This window comes from Macaca thibetana, chromosome 8, assembly GCF_024542745.1.
Source record: "Macaca thibetana thibetana isolate TM-01 chromosome 8, ASM2454274v1, whole genome shotgun sequence".
Classification (NCBI taxonomy): domain Eukaryota; kingdom Metazoa; phylum Chordata; class Mammalia; order Primates; family Cercopithecidae; genus Macaca; species Macaca thibetana.
Genome location: NC_065585.1, coordinates 21126550 through 21149455, shown reverse-complemented (window position 1 = coordinate 21149455; position 22906 = coordinate 21126550). Strand labels below are relative to the sequence as shown.

At 42.3% G+C, this 22906-nt stretch overlaps 2 protein-coding genes across 2 annotated transcripts in view; both read left to right on the top strand.

Annotated features, from left to right (window-relative positions):
• FER1L6 (fer-1 like family member 6) overlaps positions 1 to 22906 on the top strand; it is a 286778-nt gene that overhangs the window by 124653 nt on the left and 139219 nt on the right. The window contains exons 4-12 of the mRNA XM_050801779.1: positions 2651 to 2705; positions 2803 to 2934; positions 6369 to 6431; positions 9569 to 9647; positions 11234 to 11390; positions 11981 to 12167; positions 13467 to 13659; positions 16416 to 16762; positions 22496 to 22604. Of these exons, the coding sequence (XP_050657736.1) occupies positions 2651 to 2705; positions 2803 to 2934; positions 6369 to 6431; positions 9569 to 9647; positions 11234 to 11390; positions 11981 to 12167; positions 13467 to 13659; positions 16416 to 16762; positions 22496 to 22604 (1322 nt within the window). The remainder of the gene's footprint in view (positions 1 to 2650; positions 2706 to 2802; positions 2935 to 6368; positions 6432 to 9568; positions 9648 to 11233; positions 11391 to 11980; positions 12168 to 13466; positions 13660 to 16415; positions 16763 to 22495; positions 22605 to 22906) is intronic.
• Positions 12645 to 22906, top strand: part of NDUFB9 (NADH:ubiquinone oxidoreductase subunit B9) — a 576062-nt gene continuing 565800 nt past the window's right edge. Inside the window, exon 1 of the mRNA XM_050801726.1 lies at positions 12645 to 12648. The gene's annotated coding sequence lies outside the window, so the exon portion shown is untranslated. The remainder of the gene's footprint in view (positions 12649 to 22906) is intronic.

Genomic DNA, 22906 nt, shown 5'->3' with positions numbered 1-22906 from the left:
GGTGGTCAACACACATTTGCTGAACATCTCCTATGTGCCAAGCACCTCTGCAGGTGCTAGGAGAAGAGAGGAGAGTAAGACATAGTCACTGTCTACAGGCAGGCAAAGTCTAAGGCAGGAAGACTGTGTCAGCTCAGTTTTCTCTATGGCAGTGCTGGCCATAGAGGGACTGGCCATAGAAGGCTGATACTATTCAGCCTTCATCAGGCCAGGATCATGGTTCTACAAGCTTCTGGTCTTAAATCTCCTGAGGGAAGTTGCTCATGTCACTCACAGTTCAGGAATGACAGCAGGAGCTGTCTCTTACCTGCTCTTTGATTCATCAAGGTGCTCATTATCTTAGCTTCTTGTCTGTCTCAAATCAGAAGGTGGTTCTTATGCTACCCAACAAAAAGTCAAAACAAGCTGGCCTTCTGCATGCATTTTGCTGTATCAGTTAGCAATGATGTGTAACAAACAGCCCCCAGATCTATGGCTTAATATAGTAAGCATTTATTATTGCTAATGAATTAGTTGGATAGTTTTGCTGATCCCAGATAGTTACAGATGCATCATTCATGTTTCTGTAGTCATTTGGCAGCTCTGCTGACTAGTTTAGGAGTTGGTTGGTGGTAGCCTGGCCTGGTACTGCTTCAGCTGAGACCGGCTGTCCTCTACATGATACCAGATCCTCCATCAGGCTGGTCTGAACTTGTTCCAATGGTAGCAATGGCAGGGTTCTAAGAGAGTGGAAATACAGAAGGTCTCTTGAGGTGTAGGCTTGGAACTGGCAAAAGTCATTTCTGCTGCCTTCTGTTGACCAATACAACTTTCTAGCCCAGCCCACATAAGAGTAGGAAGAGACTAAAAGTTACAGGGCAACAAGTTTGGATACAGAGAAGCCAGTGACTGGGGCTAACAATGCTTTCTAGTCTACCATATTTGTTTATGTCAATATCTCACTTGTGATAATTCCTCATACCCTTCCCTTTCTTTTCCACTCAAAGTTGTTACTATCAATAAAGCAAATTAGTGCTTCCCCATGTGGCTGATCCTGAGTTGTTGTTTCTGGGTTGTGACAGGATGGCAGGGTGCAAATATATGGGTTAGAGGGCAGAGGGAATTAGAGAAGGTGGTAACTCAGAAGTTGACACTCAAAAGAAGACATGAAATGTGTACACACCTACTCACTGCAATATCTCCTTCCTTCCTTTGCTGCACCCTGACAACCACCACCCCTCTACCGTAGTCTCTGAATAGGGATTTCAATCATTTTTTAATACTCAAGGCATTTCTTCCCATTCAGTTCACCAGGGTGATAGCATTGAGTAGAGGAAGGCAGGAGAAAGAGAAATAAGGAATAACAGCCTTTTTCTTTTTCCTTGGTCAGAACATTCTCCAGCAATTGAAATTCTATCCACCCACCAATGCTCAATTCAAATCCAGCCTCTGCAGTGAAATCTTTGTTGTGTACCCTGGTCCTCAAGAATTTTTTCTCAACAGCTCTTCTGTCATATTTTCTTTACCCTATGATACATTTTACACTTGCCTACTAGTTCTTTTTTAATATAATTCTGTCTTCTCTCCCATGGATGATAGATTGTTACTTCTCAAGGACCAGGAAGATGGCTTATTCATTTTTGTTTTTCCCCTGAATCTAGCACTGGACTTTCACATAATAAATAACCAGTACAAATTTGCCACCTTATTGATGAACCAGTTAAATGATATTTACCCTTTCTTACATGCATTGTCTCCTTGAGTCCTCAGAGTAACCCTATGTGGTAGGAATTCTTATTTTTACTTTCAGTTACAGAAATTAAAACTAAAGTCAAAAATTGGGGAGAACAAATATTCTAACTCAGATCAGTCTGACTCCAATACCCTGAGATTTTTACTAACTTAATCTGTTCTCTATTGAACTCAGTTATAATTAGCAGAAATGGGATGAAGTCAAATGCAACACGGTATTGTTAGTAACCAAGGGGACAAAATGCAACAGGAACTCAAGCTCAGTTCATTTCCCACTGATTTCAGCTTCTATGACAACAGGAATTCTTCATCTCTTTCTGTTGTTATCCATCTCTAAATGCCCAGGTGTTGCACATCTGTTTACAATTACTTGTGACAGTCCAGATAAATGAAATCCCCTGGAATGTGAAAGCTCATGGAGATGGTATCTTTAGTTATTCCTTTCAATTTTTTCCTTTACCAATTCTTTCAAAAGCAATTATGATTATATCTATTGGACATGGCAGAGTGGTCTGTGTATGGAATCAAGCAGGAGACTGGGAGTTCCTTATTTAGACCCAGCTCTGCCACTGATTTGCTGAGGCATCTCAGTTTCTCATTTTAAAATTTTAAAAAATACTGATAATCATATAAAAAGGACTGACATTTATTCTTGCCAGGTGCTGTGTTAAACCTTTATATGCATTATATCATTTAATTCTAGCAATCATCTCAGAAATGCTATTATAAGCCCCATTTTTAGGATGAAAAAACTCAGAGGTCAAGTCATTTGTCTGCTTATACTTATCTCCCCCAGAGATGTAGAGAGAATATGTAATAATATTAAATGAAAGGACTTAGAAATACTTGGGAGAATATTATCATGACTTATGGATATTCTTCCTTGATGAAACAAATATATTAAACTTTCTTTTAATAGATCAAAACTGTTGACTAAGATCCATGATGGGGAGGTCAGATCCCAAAATTATCAAGTAAGTGACTGGCTCTTCCTGCCCAGCCTCCCCCAGTGCTTCCTGTGTGCATGGATGGCAATGTCCGGAATGGTGTCCACACTGCTTTGTGTTGTAGATTGCTATAACCATCACCGAGGCTCGCCAACTGGTGGGTGAGAACATTGACCCAGTTGTGACTATTGAGATTGGGGATGAGAAGAAGCAAAGCACAGTGAAGGAAGGAACCAACAGCCCATTTTATAATGAAGTAAGTCATGGAGGTCACTCACAGCCTTTGCACTAAGATTCTCTTCACCACCATTCTGCAGGATCCTTCAGTCAAACAGAAGAGCTGTGCCCCTCCTGCCTCCCTCCCAGGCCCCCAGTTAAGCCCATGGCAAACTCACTGATTCTCCTTACAAACACAGCGCCCTAAAGCTTTTCACGAAAAGGTCATGGAAAAGAGAGGCAAGGAATTTCTCCTGATTTTAAATTCATTGCTATGTCTTCAACACACGTTTTCTTATCAGCTTATTTTCATCCATTATAAGCCCTGGGTTTATAGCCAATAAATTGATTGAATATGAGTTAGGGAGAAGATACACATTCTTTTTCCTGGCAGAGGCATTGGAAACTTAATTATTGTTTTTGAAACAAGCATACTGCTTTGCAAAGTAAAAGTCACGTTTTTCTAAGCTGTGTAGAAATTGTAAAGGAAAATCTCAGAGAGGTTTTTAAATATCATACATGCTAAATTCTCCTTTTAAAATAAAAATATTACGTGGTGAAAAAAATATGGTAAAAGAGACAAAAAGTATAACATGATATAGAGTAATGTGTTTCCCTCTGATCTTTGATCCTCAATCCCCTAGTCCTCTCCCTGGAAGCATTCATTCTCACTAGGAATTTGTGTATCCTTCCAGAGATACTTCAAGCAAGTACCAGAATACAAGGAAATATTGTACCCAAATGGTAGCATTCTATACACACTGTTCTGGACTCTTCACAAAACAAAGTATCTTGAAAATAAAACCCTATGGGGAGGTACAGCTCATCCCCATTTTGCCTTCCTAGCTGAAGAGTTTTTCATTGCCTTGATATACCATAATATACTAAACCAGTCAGTCTTTCATGAATGAATATGAAATGCTTTTAACCTTTTGCTACTACTTACAATAGTATATAACTGGGTCACAAGGTATATGCATTTAAAATTTCCATGTCACCAATTGCCTTCCAAAGAGGTAACAATTTATACTCAAATGAACAGTGCACAGGACAGGAGCATTTGCTTACCTGTAGGCACTTTGACACAATGAATTATTTCAAAAAATGCAGTACATTCTTAATTCTTATTATCTTGGATGGACACAGTGGCTCACACCAGCACTTTGGGAGGCCGAGGCAGTCGGATCACGAGGTCAGGAGTTCAAGACCAGCCTGACCAACATGGTGAAACCCCGTCTCTACTAAAAATACAAAAATTAGCTGCGCGTGGTGGTACACACCTGTAATTCCATCTACTCAGGAGGCTGAGGCAGGAGAATTGCTTGAACCTGGGTTGCAGAGGTTGCAGTGAGCCGAGATTACGCCACTGAACTCCAGCCTGGGCAACAGAATGAGACTCTGTCTTAAAAAAAAAAAAAAAAATCTTAATGGGAGTGGTCATTTGAAAGGAAGGCAGGGAGAGCATGGGTAATGAAATCAACAGAAAATACCCAAATCCCATTGGAGCTAATGACTCCTTTCCTCTTCATCATTTCTGCCTCCAAGCCTTTGACTATAAGTGAAATGTCAGTAGATTTTCCCTTCTTGTTACACTCTCTACCCCTAGAAGAGCTTTTGGCATGGATGTAATATGAGATAATATATGAAAATGCTTTAAAACTGCAAAATTCTACAGATTTATTAATTATAATAATTATGCATCCAAGTCCTGGATCTAAATGACATTAAACTGGGCCCAAGTATAACCAGTAGAAAATCATGTAGAAACACAAAAGTTGATCTAAAAACCTTTGTTACAACTCTTGACCTAAATACTCAAGCCAAAAGTTTATCAGATGCTGAAGGAACCCATTAGTTGGAGCTGGGGAATATTTCCCAGCTAGAGGAATATGTGTTGACCTGGAGGTCTCGGAAGCCTATGTGAGGTAGTTGAGTCTGAAACATGAATCCCACCAGAAGGTAATAAATATTGCAACTCATTTGTCCATCCAAAGGAATCCACAGCATCTGGTGTATTCAGAGAATGAAGAATGTTGTGTAAGTGAATTTTCCACATAAAATTTGAACACCAGAACTCCGAAAAAGTTTAAGCATGTATATGAGAAATTTCCTGAAATGTTTTATGTATTGTCTTGTCTTCTTAAACAGAAGACACTGAACAGAATGGAATCTTTGGTTGATCTCTAAGGACCACCATTTTGTGGATCTCTTATAATGTATGACGACATTTTTCGGTTTCTACATTTTGCTTTTTCTGTTCTGCCCTTTGAAAGCAGGCCATCAGCACTTGGTCAGTTCCTCCTTTCCTACTGTGGCTGTGTCCATCTCTAAGGGGCCATTCCTCCACTCTACAGCTCAAAAAAGAAAATCCAGGAAACAGCTTACCAGGCCTGCCTTCCTGGTCCCCCTCATTTCCCAGAACACACAAACCAGGACAAAACACCACTTCAGTTTTCTGTATCTTTTAATCGTACAACCTCGAGTTTGGGAGGATCTTGACTCAAGAGTCAGATGGTGAAGTATCTAGTACTTGATCCCCTTGTGTGATAATGTCAAGAGAAGTAAGGTTTGGTCCCAGACCCAACAATAACTAGCAATAGGAACCTGGGTAGCATCTTTCAAATCCTTTAGTCTTCAGTCTTCTTATCTGTAGAACATGGGGCTGGTCTAGATAATTTCTCCAACTCCAAAATTCAATCATGTTATTAATATTAAAAATCCTCATGTCCATAGTTTTTTTGTATTTTCTCCCTGGTAAATCCTGGTAATTTCATAGGGATGTTTGAAACTGAAAAATCCTGGGAAAAGTAGATGTTAGTCAAGTCCACTCCAATTTAAAACCATACTGAAATACCATTTTCACTCATAATTATAACCAAAAAAATGAGCTGACACTATCAAGGGTTGGTAAGATTATAGAGAGATGGCTATTTTCATATGCTGCCAGTGGGAATATAAAATTCCCATTTGGGAAACAAATTTATATTATCTGTTCAAAAGTTACATGCATTTCATCTATGATCCAACAATTCCACTTCTCATGTTCATTTTAGAGGATTACTCACACATATCCTGTCCAAGAATGTGATTGATGGCATTCGTTTCATTCAAGACCAGCCTGGGCATCATAGTGAGACACTGTCTCTACAAAAAGTTCAAAAAAATAAAAAAATTAGCCAGGTGTGGTGGTATAGGCCTGTAGTCCCAGATACTCAGGAGGCTGAGGCAGGAGGATTACTTGAGCCCTGGGAGGTTGAGGCTGCAGTGAGCCATATTGCGCCACTGCACTCCAGCCTAGCTGATAGAACAAAACCCTGTCTCAAAAAAAAAAAAAAAAAGAAATTGACAATCAATTGATGGTGTATATTCATGCAGCAGTTAGTTAGAATGACAAAGATCTAAATCCACTCCAAGAACATGATTCTTAGGTGCAAGCCTGGGGTTGATGGACAGAATGAACTCTTTGTTTTGCAGTACTTTGTCTTCGACTTCATTGGGCCCCAAGTGCATCTTTTTGACAAGATCATCAAAATCTCAGTAAGTATAGCATTGGTGGTGATAGTTGTGGAGAGGTGGGAGAGATTCTGGGCATTGGGGACTCTCTGGGACAACTCAGCATACTTAGAGGGGAATAGATTCAGGAAGGCAAGTGTCAGTTGGCAAGTTTGTAACCAACAGGCAGAACTTGAAATCACCAGTATGGAGGAGTCTGGGAAGAAAAACCACCTCAAGAAGATCTATGCTTCTTGGAAGTAAGTGGTAAGCTACTGTAAAGCTATTATTGACTGAATTGTGTAGCTTACTAGTGTGGGAATGTGAGACACGTGCTTCAAGTGACATCTTAAGGCATTGCCAGTTTTGGTTGTTTTTTTTAAATCAAACAAATGTTGGTGTTTCTCTCTTGGGCTGGTATCTACACTAATGATCATTAATCATATCTCCTCCTCCTCCTAGTTGGGTAATGAATAAAGAAATAGGAACAAGAATCAGGAAAAAGTATCAGTCTCATCAATGGTAATGCTTGATCAGAGGATGTGATTTGGACTAAATGGTGGCCATTGGGATTTTCAAAAGTTGTCTCTGAGTGTAAACCTCAGGACCTGCCCTTGGGAAATTGAGTCTGCTGCATAGACTCTTCCTCAGCCCTGCCAGGGGAAGTGCAGAGGCAGAGCTTCCTGCTTTAAGGGCCCAATCCAACTTTGCCCACCACACGGAGGACAGAAATGGGAAGGGGAAGTGCCCATATTGAAATCAGACTGATCCAAATGAGAGAGAAGTCAGGCCAAATGGAATTGTTACAGACTTTGTACCATTCAGCAAAGGGACAGAGACCAATGAATGACAGACTGCATGTATCTTACCAGCCTGAGAGATCACCACAGCTTCTCCCAAGGTGGGGAAGGATGGCTGGAGAATAAGTTTCTCTCTTCCAAACAGTTATAAAAGGACGCAATTCCTACTTTGTGTGTCAGTGTAATAGTGGAATTATGACATTACCCTTCCCAGGAGACTTGAAGAATGTGACTCTTGAAGAATGAGAAGTCACCTAGAGCCAAACAATCTTAAGGTTTGAATTTCAGGCATGGTGACAAGTGGTGCAGGTGATATTTCAGGACCTGGGACAATGCCCAGGACTTTGTTCCATTGCTCAGGCAACCACCTGTTTGTGGAATCAGCTCCATAGGAGGCTTCTAAGGACTGTCTGATGAACAGTTAATCACTAGATTTTTATATTGTGCCATAGACTAGGGTCAGGACTGTTTGTGGGACATGTGGACTTCTAGAGAAGTCCAGAATGGTCAAAGCTACTATTGCCTATCTCTGTTTCTCTAACTTGGAAGAAGAGAAGACTTTAGTGTCCCTAAAAGACTCTTAGAGACAAAAGATTATAAAATAAAATCTTCCCTTGAGAGGGGAAAGTTTAACATAACTTTTCTGTTAGTCCATGAACTGAAAATCAGTATGCCCAGAATATATACGACATGGGAAAAGTAGTGGGAGAGTGCTGTAAACAGATGCTATTGGGACAGCCAGCCTGTAACACACCCCTGGTGTTGCCAAAGACAGTCTTCCCTTTTCAGTGGCCAAGGCATGCAGGGCTCCCAGTACTCTGCGTGTGAGATGTCCCCAGAGTCCTGGTGATTTAACACTTGACCACACCAGGATTGCCTGGTACTCGATGGATGACTTTAAGAGGCGTCCTATGCTATTTTAAGATTTGTTTGGGGCTCTTGCATTTCACCTTGCCCACAGGGACTCTCAACCTGAGAACAGAACTTGAAACTGCCTTGTATTGTTTCTCAGGCCTCTGGGAAAACACGTGAGCAACTGGAAGCATGGTGGGTTTTGGAGTGAGCATTATGTGAACGTCCTTCAGTAGCTCCTCTACTTGAGCCAGGCTGCCTGTGCTTCACCTTCGTTCTCTGACGTCTGTGGAAAGTTTAGGTTAGGGAGAGAGAGTGGAAAGAGAAATGAGGAGGGCTGTCATTTCTTGAGGTCAACTAAATTTCTTTTGCTTCAGCAAAAAGGAGCTGTTAGGAGCTGCAAAAGCCAACCGTTCATCTGTCATTCAATTAGTCAATAATTCACGAATTCGCTGAATGTTTATTGAATATCTGTTGTGAACAAGGCCATGTGATGGGTGAATGACAGGAGGAAACTGTCCTTGACTTAAGGAACTTACAGGATTTTATAGTTAGAAGGAAGCTCAGAGGACATCTTGTATAACTTCCAACTGGTGCAAGAATCCTTCTCTTCCTTTACTACATGGAGTTCTTGGGCCCTAACTTGACTATTTTCAGTGTTAGGGAGGTGGATACCTCTAGGAAAGCTCATTCCATTGCTGGGAAGTTCTGACAGTTATAAACATTGGTCTTACATTGAGCGGAAATCTCTCATCCTGTTATTTGGGAACCGTAGAGGGGAACTTACTCTCTCTTCTGCATGACAGCATTTATATGATTTAAAGATACTTCAGTTGCCATTGCCCTTTCTCCACACCTGTCAGTTTTCTCTTTTACGGGGGAAAGATTGAACTTTTCTCCTGGTTCTTCAGCAGTTTCTCATATGTTGTGGCTTCTCAATCTGGCACCAGCTCTGAACCTTCCTTTAGAACTTCCTCATCTTGAGAGCAGTAGCATGAAAATGGGTGACTGTAACCAAGCCAGGCCCTCTGCTGGCCCTGATCAGATGGAATATTGAGGGTGATCACCTCCTTTGTTCTCACTGTTGTACATGCCCAAAATGATTCAAGGCGATATGTGATGACTTCTCTGAGAAAGTTGTGAGCAAAGTTGAAGGAGTTTAAGGGAGAAAAGGGACACTTTTGGTTTGGGGGTACTGCATGGTGGAGGTGACATATGTTCTAGGTATTGAAAGATAGGGAAAGTTTCAACAGGAAGAGATGGATATTGAAGGGTGAGCTGTACTCAGGTTCATTTTGGTTAAAAGAAGCTCGCAGGCACTGAGAGTTGTCAGGCGTTCTTCTATGGAATATCAGCTAAAATCCTGCTAAGGGCAAGAGGTGAGGGTGAGAGGCTTCTGGAGATCCTTTCCAGCCTTGTGGTTTGATGGCCAGACTCCACTGTGCTCCAGACAGGGTCAAAGCTAGACAAGGGTCAAGCCTCTTACCCTCAAGGTGAATCTGCCATATTCCCTACTCCATCTCTCCTCAGGTCTTTCACCACAAGCTGATAGGAAGTGTACTGATTGGCTCTTTCAAAGTAGACCTGGGGACCGTGTACAACCAACCTGGTAAGAAAGCATCACCTCCCCATCTCTCTCTTACTTGTCTTTGGTTTACAGCACCTGGAGGTCATCCCATTCATTCACTCACCTGTGTAACCATTCATTCAATAACACTGAGCACCAGTTACACAAAGTTGAATGAGACATGACTCTTGCCCTCAAATGTTTTACAGTCTAATGATAAAATTATTTTATATGTCTACTTCTGGGGAGTTTTTTTTTTCACACAAATTCTGTGCAATTGAGATATGGACAGGAGAATATGGAATATAGGAGCTAAGAATGCAGACTCTGGAGTCAGATTGCCTGGGTTCAAATCCCACTCTATTTCCTAGCTGTGCAACCTTGGGCAAAAGACTTAACTTCTCTGGGCCTCAGTGTCCTCATCTGTAGAAATGAGGATAACTTCCTTCCTTCCTAGGTTTGTTGGAGAATTAAGTTAATATACACAAAATGCTTAGTAAAGAGTATCACACATAATAATGACTACAGCATTTTGTATCCTTATACAAAAGATTTGCTGTAATTATTATTATCCCTGATTTGTAGGAAGGAGAAACTCAGAGAAGCAATGTAATTTGTTCAAGGTCAAGAGGAAATAAGTAACAGAGCCAGCACAGATCTTTTTATGAAAGGCCCCCAATCTTCAACAGGGATTCCAACTCCCGTGACTGCGGCGGCCAGACAGGGAGCATAGCTGTGTGCAGCAGCCTGAGTGTGAGGCATAAAGGAACAGTGGAGTCTGGGAAAGGAGACAGGAGGGCTTGTGCTCTATATACAAGGGCAGTGGCTGCTCAGCGCCTTTGGTATTTACTGTCATGTAGAAATGTGATGTCAGTGGCCGGGCACAGTGGCTCACACCTATAATCCCAGCACTTTGGGAGGTCGAGGCGGGTGGATCACTTGAGGTCAGGAGTTTGAGACCAGCCTGGCCAATATGGTGAAATCCCATCTCTACTAAAGATACAAAAATTAGCTGGGCATGGTCGTGCACACCTGTAGTCCCAGCTACTTGGCAGGCTGAGGCAGGAGAATGGCTTGAACAAGGGAGGCAGAGGTTGCAATGAGCCAAGATCATGCCATGCTCTCCAGCCTGGGCATTGCAGCGAGACTCTGTCTAAAAAAAAAAATGTGAAGCCAGTATTGCCAGAACTTATCATTTTTAAAGAAAAGCCAGAAGTCTAGATTATGTAAGCCATCTTGGAAGTTTTGACTTACAGTGAGGCCAAACAAAAAGACCTAGGAGCCACATTTACATCCTGTGGGTAAATAATATGTATGTGACTTCTACACTTCATTAATGCCCCCCATCCCATCAAAGATGGACCCTTGTCTCAGTGATTTCCACTAGGTCAATGGCTTCCCAAGAATCTATGGTAAATTGGGGGAAAAGATGGAGAACTAGTGGGAAGCAAAGGGAGAGGAGGGAAAGGAAGAGGGAAGCAGCATGAGGTTTAGAAATAACTGAGATGATTTACCACCCAGAGCAACAGAAGGAGGAGAGCCTGGGGGCCCTTGGCACCTGGGAGAGAAAGGGGTGGGGCTGCTGGGCCCATCTGTGAAGGATGTGAGCTGTCAGGGTGCTTTCACAGGTCATCAGTTCTGCGACAAGTGGGCCTTGCTCACAGACCCTGGTGACATCAGGACTGGCACCAAGGGATACCTGAAATGTGACATCAGCGTGATGGGGAAAGGCGACATCTTGAAGACCAGCCCTAAAACTTCTGACACCGAGGAGCAAATAGAAAAGTAAGACAGGTCCATCCAGGGCTGTGCATAGAAATGATATGTCCAGTTTTAATCTCTTTCCCCTCCCTCACCCCTTTTCTTATGGGTACATGAGAACCGTGCTTGTCCTCAGCTTGGCCACCTGGGATTCTGCTCTATCAGGCACCAAGATGTGTCTTATTAAGGTATGACTCTCCTTCGGGAGGTCAGGTTCTAGGACAGGAACTGTCTGTCTGCCTATCATAACCCATAATAGATAAGCTACTCCTAAGCTTATCCAATTTTTCTGAATGTAACTGAATGTTCTTTAAAGGAATTATAATTTCAATCACTGGTTTGTGATGTGGGAAGACTTCAATGCACCTCTTTTAAGGTTCAGAGTGGGAGACAGTATTTATCCTATCATCCTAGGACCTGAATGAGTTTGCGTTTGCTCTATTCATTCTGTTCTCTGTCATTTACACTAGAAAGAAAATTTCAGCAATGAATCTTAACTCTTTTCAGATTTTTCTTATATTGGGATCTATCTTTCTGCCTCCAAATTGCTGCTGTCTTTTCTCTCTGTTTCTTCAACTGAGAGAGCTTTTCATTTGTTTTTGTCTCCCTCTAAGGAACCTTTTGATCCCCAATGGGTTTCCATCAGAGAGACCCTGGGCCAGATTCTACGTGAGACTCTACAAAGCAGAAGGGTTGCCCAAAATGAATTCAAGCATCATGGCGAACGTCACCAAGGCATTTGTGGGTGACAGTAAGGACCTGGTGGATCCCTTTGTGGAGGTCTCCTTTGCTGGGCAGATGGTGAGGAACCATTGTCACTAACGCTGCCTCGCCTGGGCCAGGGCCCTGCTCTCTATCCAAGATATGTTTAATCAAATCAAATTAAATAAACATTAGGAAGTGCCTTGAAAGCAAAAACTTGTCACTAAAAGGCAATGGGGCCAGGCGCAGTGGCTCACACCTGTAATCCCAGCACTTTGGGAGGCTGAGGCAGGTGAATCACTTGAGGCCAGGAGCCCAAGAGCAGCCTGGCCAACATGGTGAAACCCTGTCTCAACTGAAAACACACAAAAAATTATCTGGGCATGGTGGTGCATGCCTGTAATCCCAGCTACTGGGTGGCTAAGGCATAAGAATTGCTTGAACTTGAGAGGCGGAGGTTGCAGTAGGCAGATATTGTACCACTGCACTCCAGCCTGGGCGACAGAGCAAGGCTCTGTCTTTAAAAAAAAAAAAAAAAAAAAAAAAAAAGGAAACGGGATGTGGCAGGGAAATAGGGGGGCGTTACCCACTCACTCTTCACTGGAGAAAATGGAAAGGAGCTATGGGTGGATTGTGGTTTAGGAACCAGGCAGACAGGCATCCTTCCTCACCCCCGGCTGCTTCTCTGAGCTATTTAGTCCCCAGGTCCTGTAGAATTTCCACCCACGTCCTGACCTGTTCCACAATCTCCCCAGGTAGTCCTTGTCCTATGTAAGCCTGGACATCGCTTTTCGCTGCTCAGAAGCCATTGGAAGTATCAGGGTCTGGGTACGTGGTCAGAGATTAACTATGGTTGGCTGGATTTTGAAGCTTCAGCTGACACACATGTTGTCTCTGCCATTAAAATACAGACCTACCCTGATTGTCTCCCCTTGGCAGGGGTGAATGCTGAAATATTTTTGACTTGGGCTGAACTTGGAGATCATATAAGACATTACATCCATTTTATGACAAGAAACTGAGGTCCAGACTGGAAAAGTGATTCACACAAGGTCATACTTCTACAAAATATGAGCTCACAGTCTAACTACATCCACTGCATTCCTGGAGATGCACAGAACTCCCATTTGTAATATGGGTGTTAGTTTCACCCCAACCCCAGTATGCTGATCCGAACTCCCTGAGGGCTGTCACTTGCCTTTGTCCCAGGTACCTGGCATGGTGTCCGGCACAGAGCAGGTCATCAGTCATGTTCGCTGAGTGTAACTGATTTTCGTGGGTGTCAGAAGCAGGTTCATTATCTTTGAAAACTTACTTTGTATTTCCAACTGGCTTGAAGAGTTTTCTGTAGTCGGTCACTCCCTTCCATGACTCATGTCCTCCTGGCTGTGTTTTTAGGGGCGAACCACAGTGCAAAAGAACTGTGCTGATCCTGTGTGGCATGAACAGGTGATCTTCAAGGAAATGTTCCCTCCCTTGTGTCGGAGGGTGAAAATCCAGGTGTGGGATGAAGGCAGCATGAATGATGTAGCACTGGCAACCCATTTCATTGACCTGAAGAAAATCTCCAATGAACAGGATGGAGACAAAGGTAAAGTCCCACCCATCTGACTTGAAAATGTCTCAAAATACTTGCTTTAGAGCCCTCATCTTTAAAAGGGGTGGGCTAGAGCAGTGGTCCCCAGCCTTTTTGGCACCAGGGACCAGTTTTATGGAAGACTATTTTTCCATGGTTGGGTAGGGGGATGGTTTTAGGATGAAACTGTTCCACTTTAGATCGTCAGGCATTAGGAGTCTCCTTATAAGGAGCATGCAACCTAGGTCCCTCGTATGTGCAGTTCACAGTATGCTTTGTACTCCTATGAGAATCTATTGCCACCGCTAATCTGACAGGTGGAGCTCAGGTGGTAATACTCACTTGCCTGCTGGTCATCTCTTGTGGTCCAGTTCCTAACAGGATGGATACTGGCCCGTGGCTCTGTGGGATTAGGGGCCCCTGGGTTAGAGCACCTTCCATGTATTAGGCACTTTCCATGCTACTGTAGGGTCTGTGGTTTGAGTTGGTTCAGGGCAATGGATGACACCGGGCTCTGGGAGCCAGGAGGTTTGCTCCTGGTCCCAGGTCTTCCACAAACACTGCTATGTGTCCTTGAGGAAGTCAGTCTTCCCATAATTGAAAAATGAGACATTTAGAGTAAATCAGAGATTAGTAAACTAAGGTCTATGGGCCAAATATGGCCTACTACATCTATTAGTATGGCCCACAAAATAAATGGTACCAACAAAAATTGTGTCTTCAACCCAATGATGGGAACATGAGAGCGCAGGAATAGCAGCGAGGTACACTGACACGGTGAGCCAGGGCGGGAGCTGAGAGCCGCAGCTAATCCACCGAGCCAGCCAGGCGGAGGTCAGGTAGAAGAATTTCCACTCAGTATATGGCTCTTTATTTGCAAAGCCCAAATTAGCAGATAATTCTCTAAAAAGCCCAACAAACCCTCCCTTCTTTAAATTCCCTGGCAATCTTTCTCTGTGCTACGAATTTATACTAATTGACATTTTTTTGCACACATACATGCACATGCTTGTATATCTACATACATACAATCACACATACATATATGTACAAATATATATACATAAATATATCACCTATCATCTGTATATGAAGTTAATGTAATTATTTTAATTTTTTCCTTGATTAGACTAAAGGCGTGTCAAGAGCAGAGAACAAGATTTACACATTTTTGTGTCCCTAACAGATACCATAGAGAGGCCTCAGTAAATAAATACCTTTGTCTAAATCTTTACATTATGGAAGTGTTTGCCACAAGATTGCTGTAGGCAGAAAGCACACTCGGCCCATGTATACAATTTCTCAGCTAGATGTAAACATGTTTTATTTACAACCTTTTAGGAACATCTTGATGGCATTCAGGAAGATAAACGTCAGTGGTTTAAAATATAGACATCAGGACCATAAAATCTTTCTATCCTTTTTAATACAACATTCTTATATTTAAGTCGACTCAAAGGAGGGCTAGAATCTAGTTTATGGGAGTAGGGGATCGGAAATGTGTAGGCATAAAACTATTAATAATAGTAACATACATGGAAACCTAATTGTCAACACTGGGGGATTGTTAAGCAGATCATGATGTATTTGCTTTTTCATAATAATAGCCTATATTCTTAGCACTTTCTAAGGGCCTGTGTGAAACACTCAATTAATAGTTTCTTTTAATTTTGATAGATGAGACAGGTACTATTAGCATCTCCCTTTTAGAGGTGAGGAAACTGCAACACGGGAAAGTTTAAAAACTGCCCAAGGTCACACAGCTTGAACGTGACAGAGCTGAGATTTGAACTCAGGCTTCAGAGCCACCAGGCTGAACTGCCTGTCATTGAGATGTTGCCATAGAGATGTTCCCATAGACACTGCATTTTCTCAGACACTATGTATTAAGAAGGGAAAATATCAGCAGTAAGTTCAAATCATCAGGTCTTTTTAATTCTACGTTCAGAACGTATCTCGAAACATTTACGTATCTCAGTCTCCTCTACCTTCACCCTAGTTCAAGACACTGATCTTCAGTTTTGATGTTGAAGTGGTCCTCGAACCAGTTAGCCCACATGCATTCTTCTAACCCTTCATGTAACAGTCAGAGTGATCTTAAGACATCTGATTATGTCACATCTTTGCTTAAATTCCTTTAAAACATTTCTGTAGTTTTTAGGATAAAGGACAAAATTTTTATCAAGTCCCCAAGACCCACCTACCTCTCCAAACTCTCCCACAGAGTTCATCTCTGGCTCCAAACTCTTTCTAGCTGGCACATGCTGCTCCCTCTAGCCAGAATAGACACTCACTCTCTTCTCTGCCTGCCTAACTCCCCTCTATGTTACATCAGCCTGTTACTTTTTCTTGCAACACAAAGTGTGTTTCCTCCATAGTGTTTGCACTGCAAATAATTATTTGTTTAATGTTTACACCTGCTTTGTTCTCCAGCAGGCTCTGTTTAGTATCTAGCATGGTACCTGGCACTAAACATAGAGCCTACTGGAGAACATGGGGGAATCAGTAAATATTTGATGAATAAGTGAACAGAACAGAATGCAGATTGGCATTTATGATATTAGTACAACTGTGAACAAGTGTAAACATGAATGCAAAAAGGACTAGAAGGAAATATGGCAAGATGGCAATCATAGTTGTCTTTTGGTGATGGGATATCCTGTCAATGTTTTCTTTTGTCTTTCTTGGATATTCTACATTTTGAAATGAATGTATGCAACTTTTATAAAGCAAAAGCAGAATGAGATAACTAAAACCTGGGGTCTCTCTAGGCTTTCTGCCCACCTTTGGGCCTGCCTGGATTAACCTGTATGGCTCGCCCAGGAACCACAGTCTGATGGATGACTACCAGGAAATGAACGAAGGCTTTGGGGAAGGCGTGTCATTCAGGGGCAGAATCTTGGTAGAAATTGCTGTGGAAATCCTCTCAGGAGGGGCACAGGAATCTAAATTTTCCAAGGCCCTGAAGGAGCTCAAGTTGCCTTCCAAGGACAAAGACTCCAAATCTTCCAAAGGTAAAGACAAGGCTGACAAAACTGATGACGGAAAATCCCAACAGGCTTCAAACAAAACTAACTCAACCGAGGTGGAGGTGGAACCGTTTGATGTCCCCCCAGAGGTAGGTCTGGGCACTGCTTTATGGCAATTTACCTGTGAGGTGAACCAGAGCAGCGACTGCCCCTGCCACAGGTTCCTGAAGGTGTTGTCAGAATATGTCTTATTCCCCCTGAAAAATTTGTGTTGGCCCAGCGCTGTGTTCTGAGGCTGGTCCGCTGCCCCCTCTTGCACACTTCACAGCCATCTGCCTGTGATAAATTCCTTTGAATCCCCCACTCCCCCAAATACAATTCCCATGGAAACCCAAGTAAAGAGAAATAAAAGTGCTCCGGAGGAGTTGGTGGGAGTGGGTGGTATGGGATTGATTAAACTCTATCTGTGGCCTAATTTTGTTCAGTTGTGTTAGCTTGGAGTAAGCTCCGGATGGGAGATAATTTTGGATGAGGAATGAAGAGGAGGAAGAGTAGGTGACAAGCTGGGATATAAGAAATTAAGAAACCTATTCCCCTACCCCAAACCTGCGGGGGAAATCACAACTTTAGGGAATGCTTATTACTCACCATGAAGCATGTTAGCACTTTCCCAGCCCGGTACTGTCTTATGGGAAAGAGATCTGAGACTCTAAGAGGAATACAAATGGTGAATATTCTCTTTACTGTTTAGTTTATCAATGGTAACTTGCAGTTAAGCAAATGAGAGAGCTTCATGTTTTGTCAGTAATGGTGGTAGGTAGATTCCAGCTCCCAGCTTGGCTAATTCTGCCTCTGGAAGTGTGCTTCTCGGTCGGCTAGGCAATAATTTTGAGTAGGGAAGGGAGGCGATGCCTGAAATCCCAGAGCTGTTCATTTCTAGGAGAGACTGGAGAGTCCAAAGGAGTATAGCAGCAGGTCACCTTAGCCTTGGAAGAGGCATTTGTTTTTGTTGCTGGGATCTAATAAATTTTTTTTATTATACTTTAAGTTCTAGGATACATGTGTGCAACGTGCAGGTTTGTTACATATGTATATATGTGCCATGTTGGTGTGCTGCACCCATTAACTCGTCATTTACATTAGGTATATCTCCTAATGCTACCCCTCCCTGCTTCCCCAACCCCACAACAGGCCCCAGTCTGTGATGTTCCCCTTCCTGTGTCCAAGTGATCTCATTGTTCAATTCCCACCTATGCGTGAGAACATGCGGTGTTTGGTTTTTTGTCCTTGCGATAGTTTGCTGAGAATGACGGTTTCCAGCTTCATCTATGTCCCTACAAAGGACATGAACTCATTCTTTTTTATGGCTGCATAGTATTCCATGGTGTATATGTGCCACATTTTCTTAATCCAGTCTATTGTTGTTGGACACTTGGGTTGGTTCCAAGTCTTGGCTATTGTGCACACGTATGTTTATTGTGGCACTAATACATTTTAAGAAACCATGTAGGTGAGCGGTTGGAGCACAGAGCTAGAAATCTTGGGGTGGGTTGTAATTATGGCTCCAATACTAACACCTCTCTGTGTTTTAGTTTACCCATCAATAAAATGAGATAGTTAATAGTTACCCTGCCATAGGCATCTTCGGGGGTTAAATGAGGAAATGCATGTAAAATGGTTCGCAGAGTTCTTAGCACATACATAGGAAGCAGGCAATGCATTTGTTGTTGTTGTCGTCAGTGTCGCTATGGTTTTCTCCCACCCCCAGGGAGCAGCTATTCAGAGCTTTCCAATCTGTTTGTGACTTTGGAAATTTAGTGGACCTCCCCAGTTCTCTCCTCTGAGCTCACATACTGTATTGGAAAATATTGTCTGAAAACGTGTGTGCCAGTTTGTTATGGTTAGAACTTACATTATCTATATGGGATTGTGTTTAGGGGTGTTTCTTGAGAATACATGCCAACTTTGGAGACTTAACTTTGAACTTCACCAGAAGTTGTGGGTGGCTTAGTAGCTACCTAAGCTGATATCTCCATCTATCCCTGTAGTCGTTTTTCCTGCTGTGGGTTGAAGCTGTCTATTCTTTTCTAGACAAGGATTGCCAAGTAGAAAGAGGCTGGAAAAATATTTTCTTAATCCAAGTAGAAATATCTTTAAGATATTTTGCTGAAGACTTGAAGTAGATTCTATCAGAAAGCAAGGGAAGTTGTGAACTTATTTGGGGTAGAAAGTACATTTCTCTGCAGGCTGTGGGGGTGTATCTTGGCTATTGTGCAATAGGTAATAGGAGAGAGGTAAAATTCAGACACTGTTTAAACCCTTATTTCCCCTCCCTCCTCTCTTCATCTTGACTTCTTGTTTGTGGCCAGTATCTTGTTGGGTTTATTAGTTATCTACGGCTGCATGACAACATATCTCAAAACTTGGCAGCTTAAGACAACAAACATTTATTTTCTCTGTAGATGAGGAATTTGGCAATAGCGTAGCTCAGTGGTTCTGCCTCCGGATCTCATGAAGTTTCCATCAAGGCGTTGGCAGGGGCTGTCGTGATCTGAAGGTTTGACTGTGGCTGGAAAACCCACTTTGAAGATGGCTCCCTCACATGGCAGGAGACTGTGATTCTTTGTTGGCTCTTGGCAGGAGGCCTCATCCTCATTCTGTGGCTCCTCCTACAGACTGAGGATCCTGTGACATGGCAGCTGGCCTTCCCCAGAGCAGGTGATCCAAGAGGGAGCAAGGCTGAAACTGTCTTTCATGACCTGGCCACAGAAGCCACACATTGACATATCTGCTATGTTCTGTTTGTTAGAAATAAATCATTTAGTCCAGCCCATTCTCAAAGGGAGGAGAATTAGGCTTCACTTTTTGAGGGGATGATTAGCAAAGCATTTGTGGATATATTTTAAAGCCACCACACTGGGCTTCAACCTTCCTCACACCTGAACAGCTCATGGCTCACCCTCATCAACATGATGATGCCCTTTCTTGCGGCATCCTCTTTTTCAACTGGTTCTCAAGCTCCAATCTCCTCAGCTGCAGCGGTACCTTCATTGCCCATCTGGACAGCTGAGAGATCCTATGATGCTGACTTTGTCAATTCACCCTCGTTACCCCTCAAAGCTTATCTCCCCTGTGCCAAATTTTCACAGATCATAGCCAATCTAAAAATGGGTTCATTTTTAAAATTCTGTGAACACACTGACTAGCTTCTTACTTAAATGTCATCCTTGATATTGGTAAGAATAAAAATAGAGCCTAACTCCATGGAGTTTATGATATAGAAGGAGAGGTATGAAATATAAATGTAACAGGAAGTAGAAAGTGGTAAGTGCTTTAAGGAGGTACAGAAAAAGTGCTATTATTTCCTGGAGTGAGTGAAGTATGATTATTAAAATGTCAAGCCCCCAAGTAAGATAGCTGGGTGTAAATTGTGGCAGTATGGTGCAGTGGTTACTGCTTGGCCTCTAAAGAAACATTGCCTGCATTTGAATCTGAGTAAGTGACTTAACCTCCTTATGCTTGTTTCCAAGAATAACCTCTTGCTTCTCAGCCTCTTACGAAGGATTTGATAAATGAATATATGCAACAATGCTCAGAACACAGCCTCATACATAGTGCTCAATAAATTTTAGATATGCTTAATAATTTGGGGCAGAGATTTAATCTCTCACTAGACTGCAGTGTCATCGTCTGTGAGTGAGTAAAGTAGAAATGCCTCTTTCCTGGTGTAGTTGTGGAATTACAGGATATAATGTGGGCAAAATTCTTAATACCATATCTCACACATAGTAAGAGGTCAGTAAACATTACCTATCATCATTTTACCAGCTTGAGGAGCTGAGATGTGCTTCCAGAATGGAAAGACATTTGAGTTAAACCTTGTAGGATGGGTGGAATTAAGACATCAATTCTGCCCTGCTGAAATACTTATTTTCACTGCCATTTATGGTGATAAGTGTAGGCTTTTTACTAGGTGCTTGACATGAATGATATCATTTCTGCCCCCTCTCCTCCCTGAAAGCCCAATAATGGTGGTTATTTCACAGGTGAGGAACATGACACCCAGAGAATAGACATGATTTGCTTAAAGTCAATCAGCCTGGGAGCGGAAGGGTTGAGATTTGAAGAAGGATTTTTTTGTCTGGCTCTGGATCCTGAAATTCTTCTCTCGGCTACATGGCCTACATTCCCTCCAAGTCTCTTAGTAGTTCCTTGTTTTGTTGTTTTTATTTTTAGCGACAGGGTCTTGCTATGTTACCCAGGCTGGCCTCAAACTCCTGGGCTCAAATGATCTTCCTGCCACAGCCTTCTGAGTAGCTGACATTACAGGCGTGTGCCACCACACCCAGCTTCTCTCCATGGTTTTTAACTTCCTCCTAGAGAGTAAACTCAGCCTCAGGAAGGTGAGATAGGAGGCTAGTTAATAGTCAGTGGATAGAGTGGTAGGAGGAGGGTATGCTGGATGACTAAGATCCAGCACTGAGCCTCACCCTGTTCGACATTTTCTGGTCACAACGAACATTTCCTAGGAAGACTGGCACCACAGTAGCTTCTGTATGAAAGAAGGGGTATCATTCACCTAATGGTATGGAAACCCTTTGGCTCTTTGAGGCACCTGTCTCGGGCTCTCGACCCAATGGAGCTCTTGATCCCTGGGGCCACAATTGCTCTATTTCCTTAGATTGTCCTTATGGCCGTTTCTGCAGAGTTCAACAAATCCAGTTGCAAAACCAGGAAGAACAGAATGTATGGATCCAGTTGACTTAGCCTCTTAGCTCAGAAATGAAATGCTGTGTCAGTGGATCCAGCAACATCCACTCCCTGAAGCATCAGCCTTTTTCCTTGTCAATAAGAGTCATTTGCAAATAATTGTGTATTCCCTTGTGATGACTACTGTCTTATGACTTGTTATAGTCTACTCTTCCAGACTGTGGGCTTCTTGAGAAGGCAGCCTTGTTGGAAACCAGGCCTTGAGTCTTCGCTGACTTTACTTTGCTGTGTGTGACCTTGGGAAGCTGCTTAGTATCTCTGAGCATTAGTTTATTCGGGTAAAAGGTAGAGGTTGGAGTAGATGAACTCTAAGGTCCTTTTCAATATGAAGGCACCTGTGATTCTGGGACCTGTGTACCCTTCACAGCAGCAACCACAGTGCATGTAACCCACCCTGGATACACATGATTGGCCAGTGCTTATACATGTGACTAATCTGCTGTTTCTTTTTTTCTGGGCTTGCTTATTTGGGGAAGTAAGGTTTGATTCTGGTCAGCGTTAATGCATTGGGTTAATACATGTTCGAATTCAAAGAGCACTGGGTCTGTGGTGAGTATACTTGGGAAAATTACTTGACAACCTCAAGCTTTAGTTCCCTCAGTTTTCTTATCTGTTAAATGGGAATGATCCAAATTTTGGCCTCTTAAGGTTGCAAGGAGGAACAAATAGCATACTGTATCTGACTACCCTGTGTAAGCCATAAAGTTATGCTCAAATCTGAGGATTTTATACTGTAATTCTGTTTCTTGTCTTTGATTTTCTGTTTTCTGAAACCTCAATCTCCAGAAGGTAATTCCAAACCCGTGTTTCACCAGCGGCATCCTAGAAAGACGTGCACACCCAGTTTATTTGTTAAAATAAAAGGAGTTTTGTTGTAAGGTAGAAGCTCAGAAGGTTGAGACGGCATCATTCTAGATGAATGACTAAATTTGGATCTGCAGTTTGCAAATCCTGATTCATACATTTGATTTGGGGAGAAATGCTGTGCCATTTCAGGCTGAAACAGAGACCCAAATGTTTATAAATTATGCTGGATGAGGCCAGCATCGCAAAATCACCTTCCTAATGAGAAAAAGCCAGTTCTGCCTAATAATTTTGTTTTCTTTCTGTAGATTATACCAGAAAAAAATGAGGACTTTTTACTCTTTGGAGCATTTTTTGAAGCTACCATGATTGACCGGAAGATTGGAGATAAACCCATCAGCTTTGAAGTTTCTATTGGTAAGTACAGATAAGCACAGTGCCAGGCACATAGCATGGATTTAGTACCTATTTCTTGAATAAATGAGTTAGTGCCTTACATGAAGATAATAGCACTCTGGTGGAGGTTTGCATCTCAGAATGAGATGAACAATTCCTTGTCTACCCTATTGTCAATATATAGGGGATAGATTTATTTTCTTTTAAATTTAATTTTGAAGTTTTTTGGGTACATCGTAGGGGTATATATTTATGGGATACATGAGATTTTGATATAGCTATACAATATGTAATAATCACACTAGCGTATATAGGGTATCTAT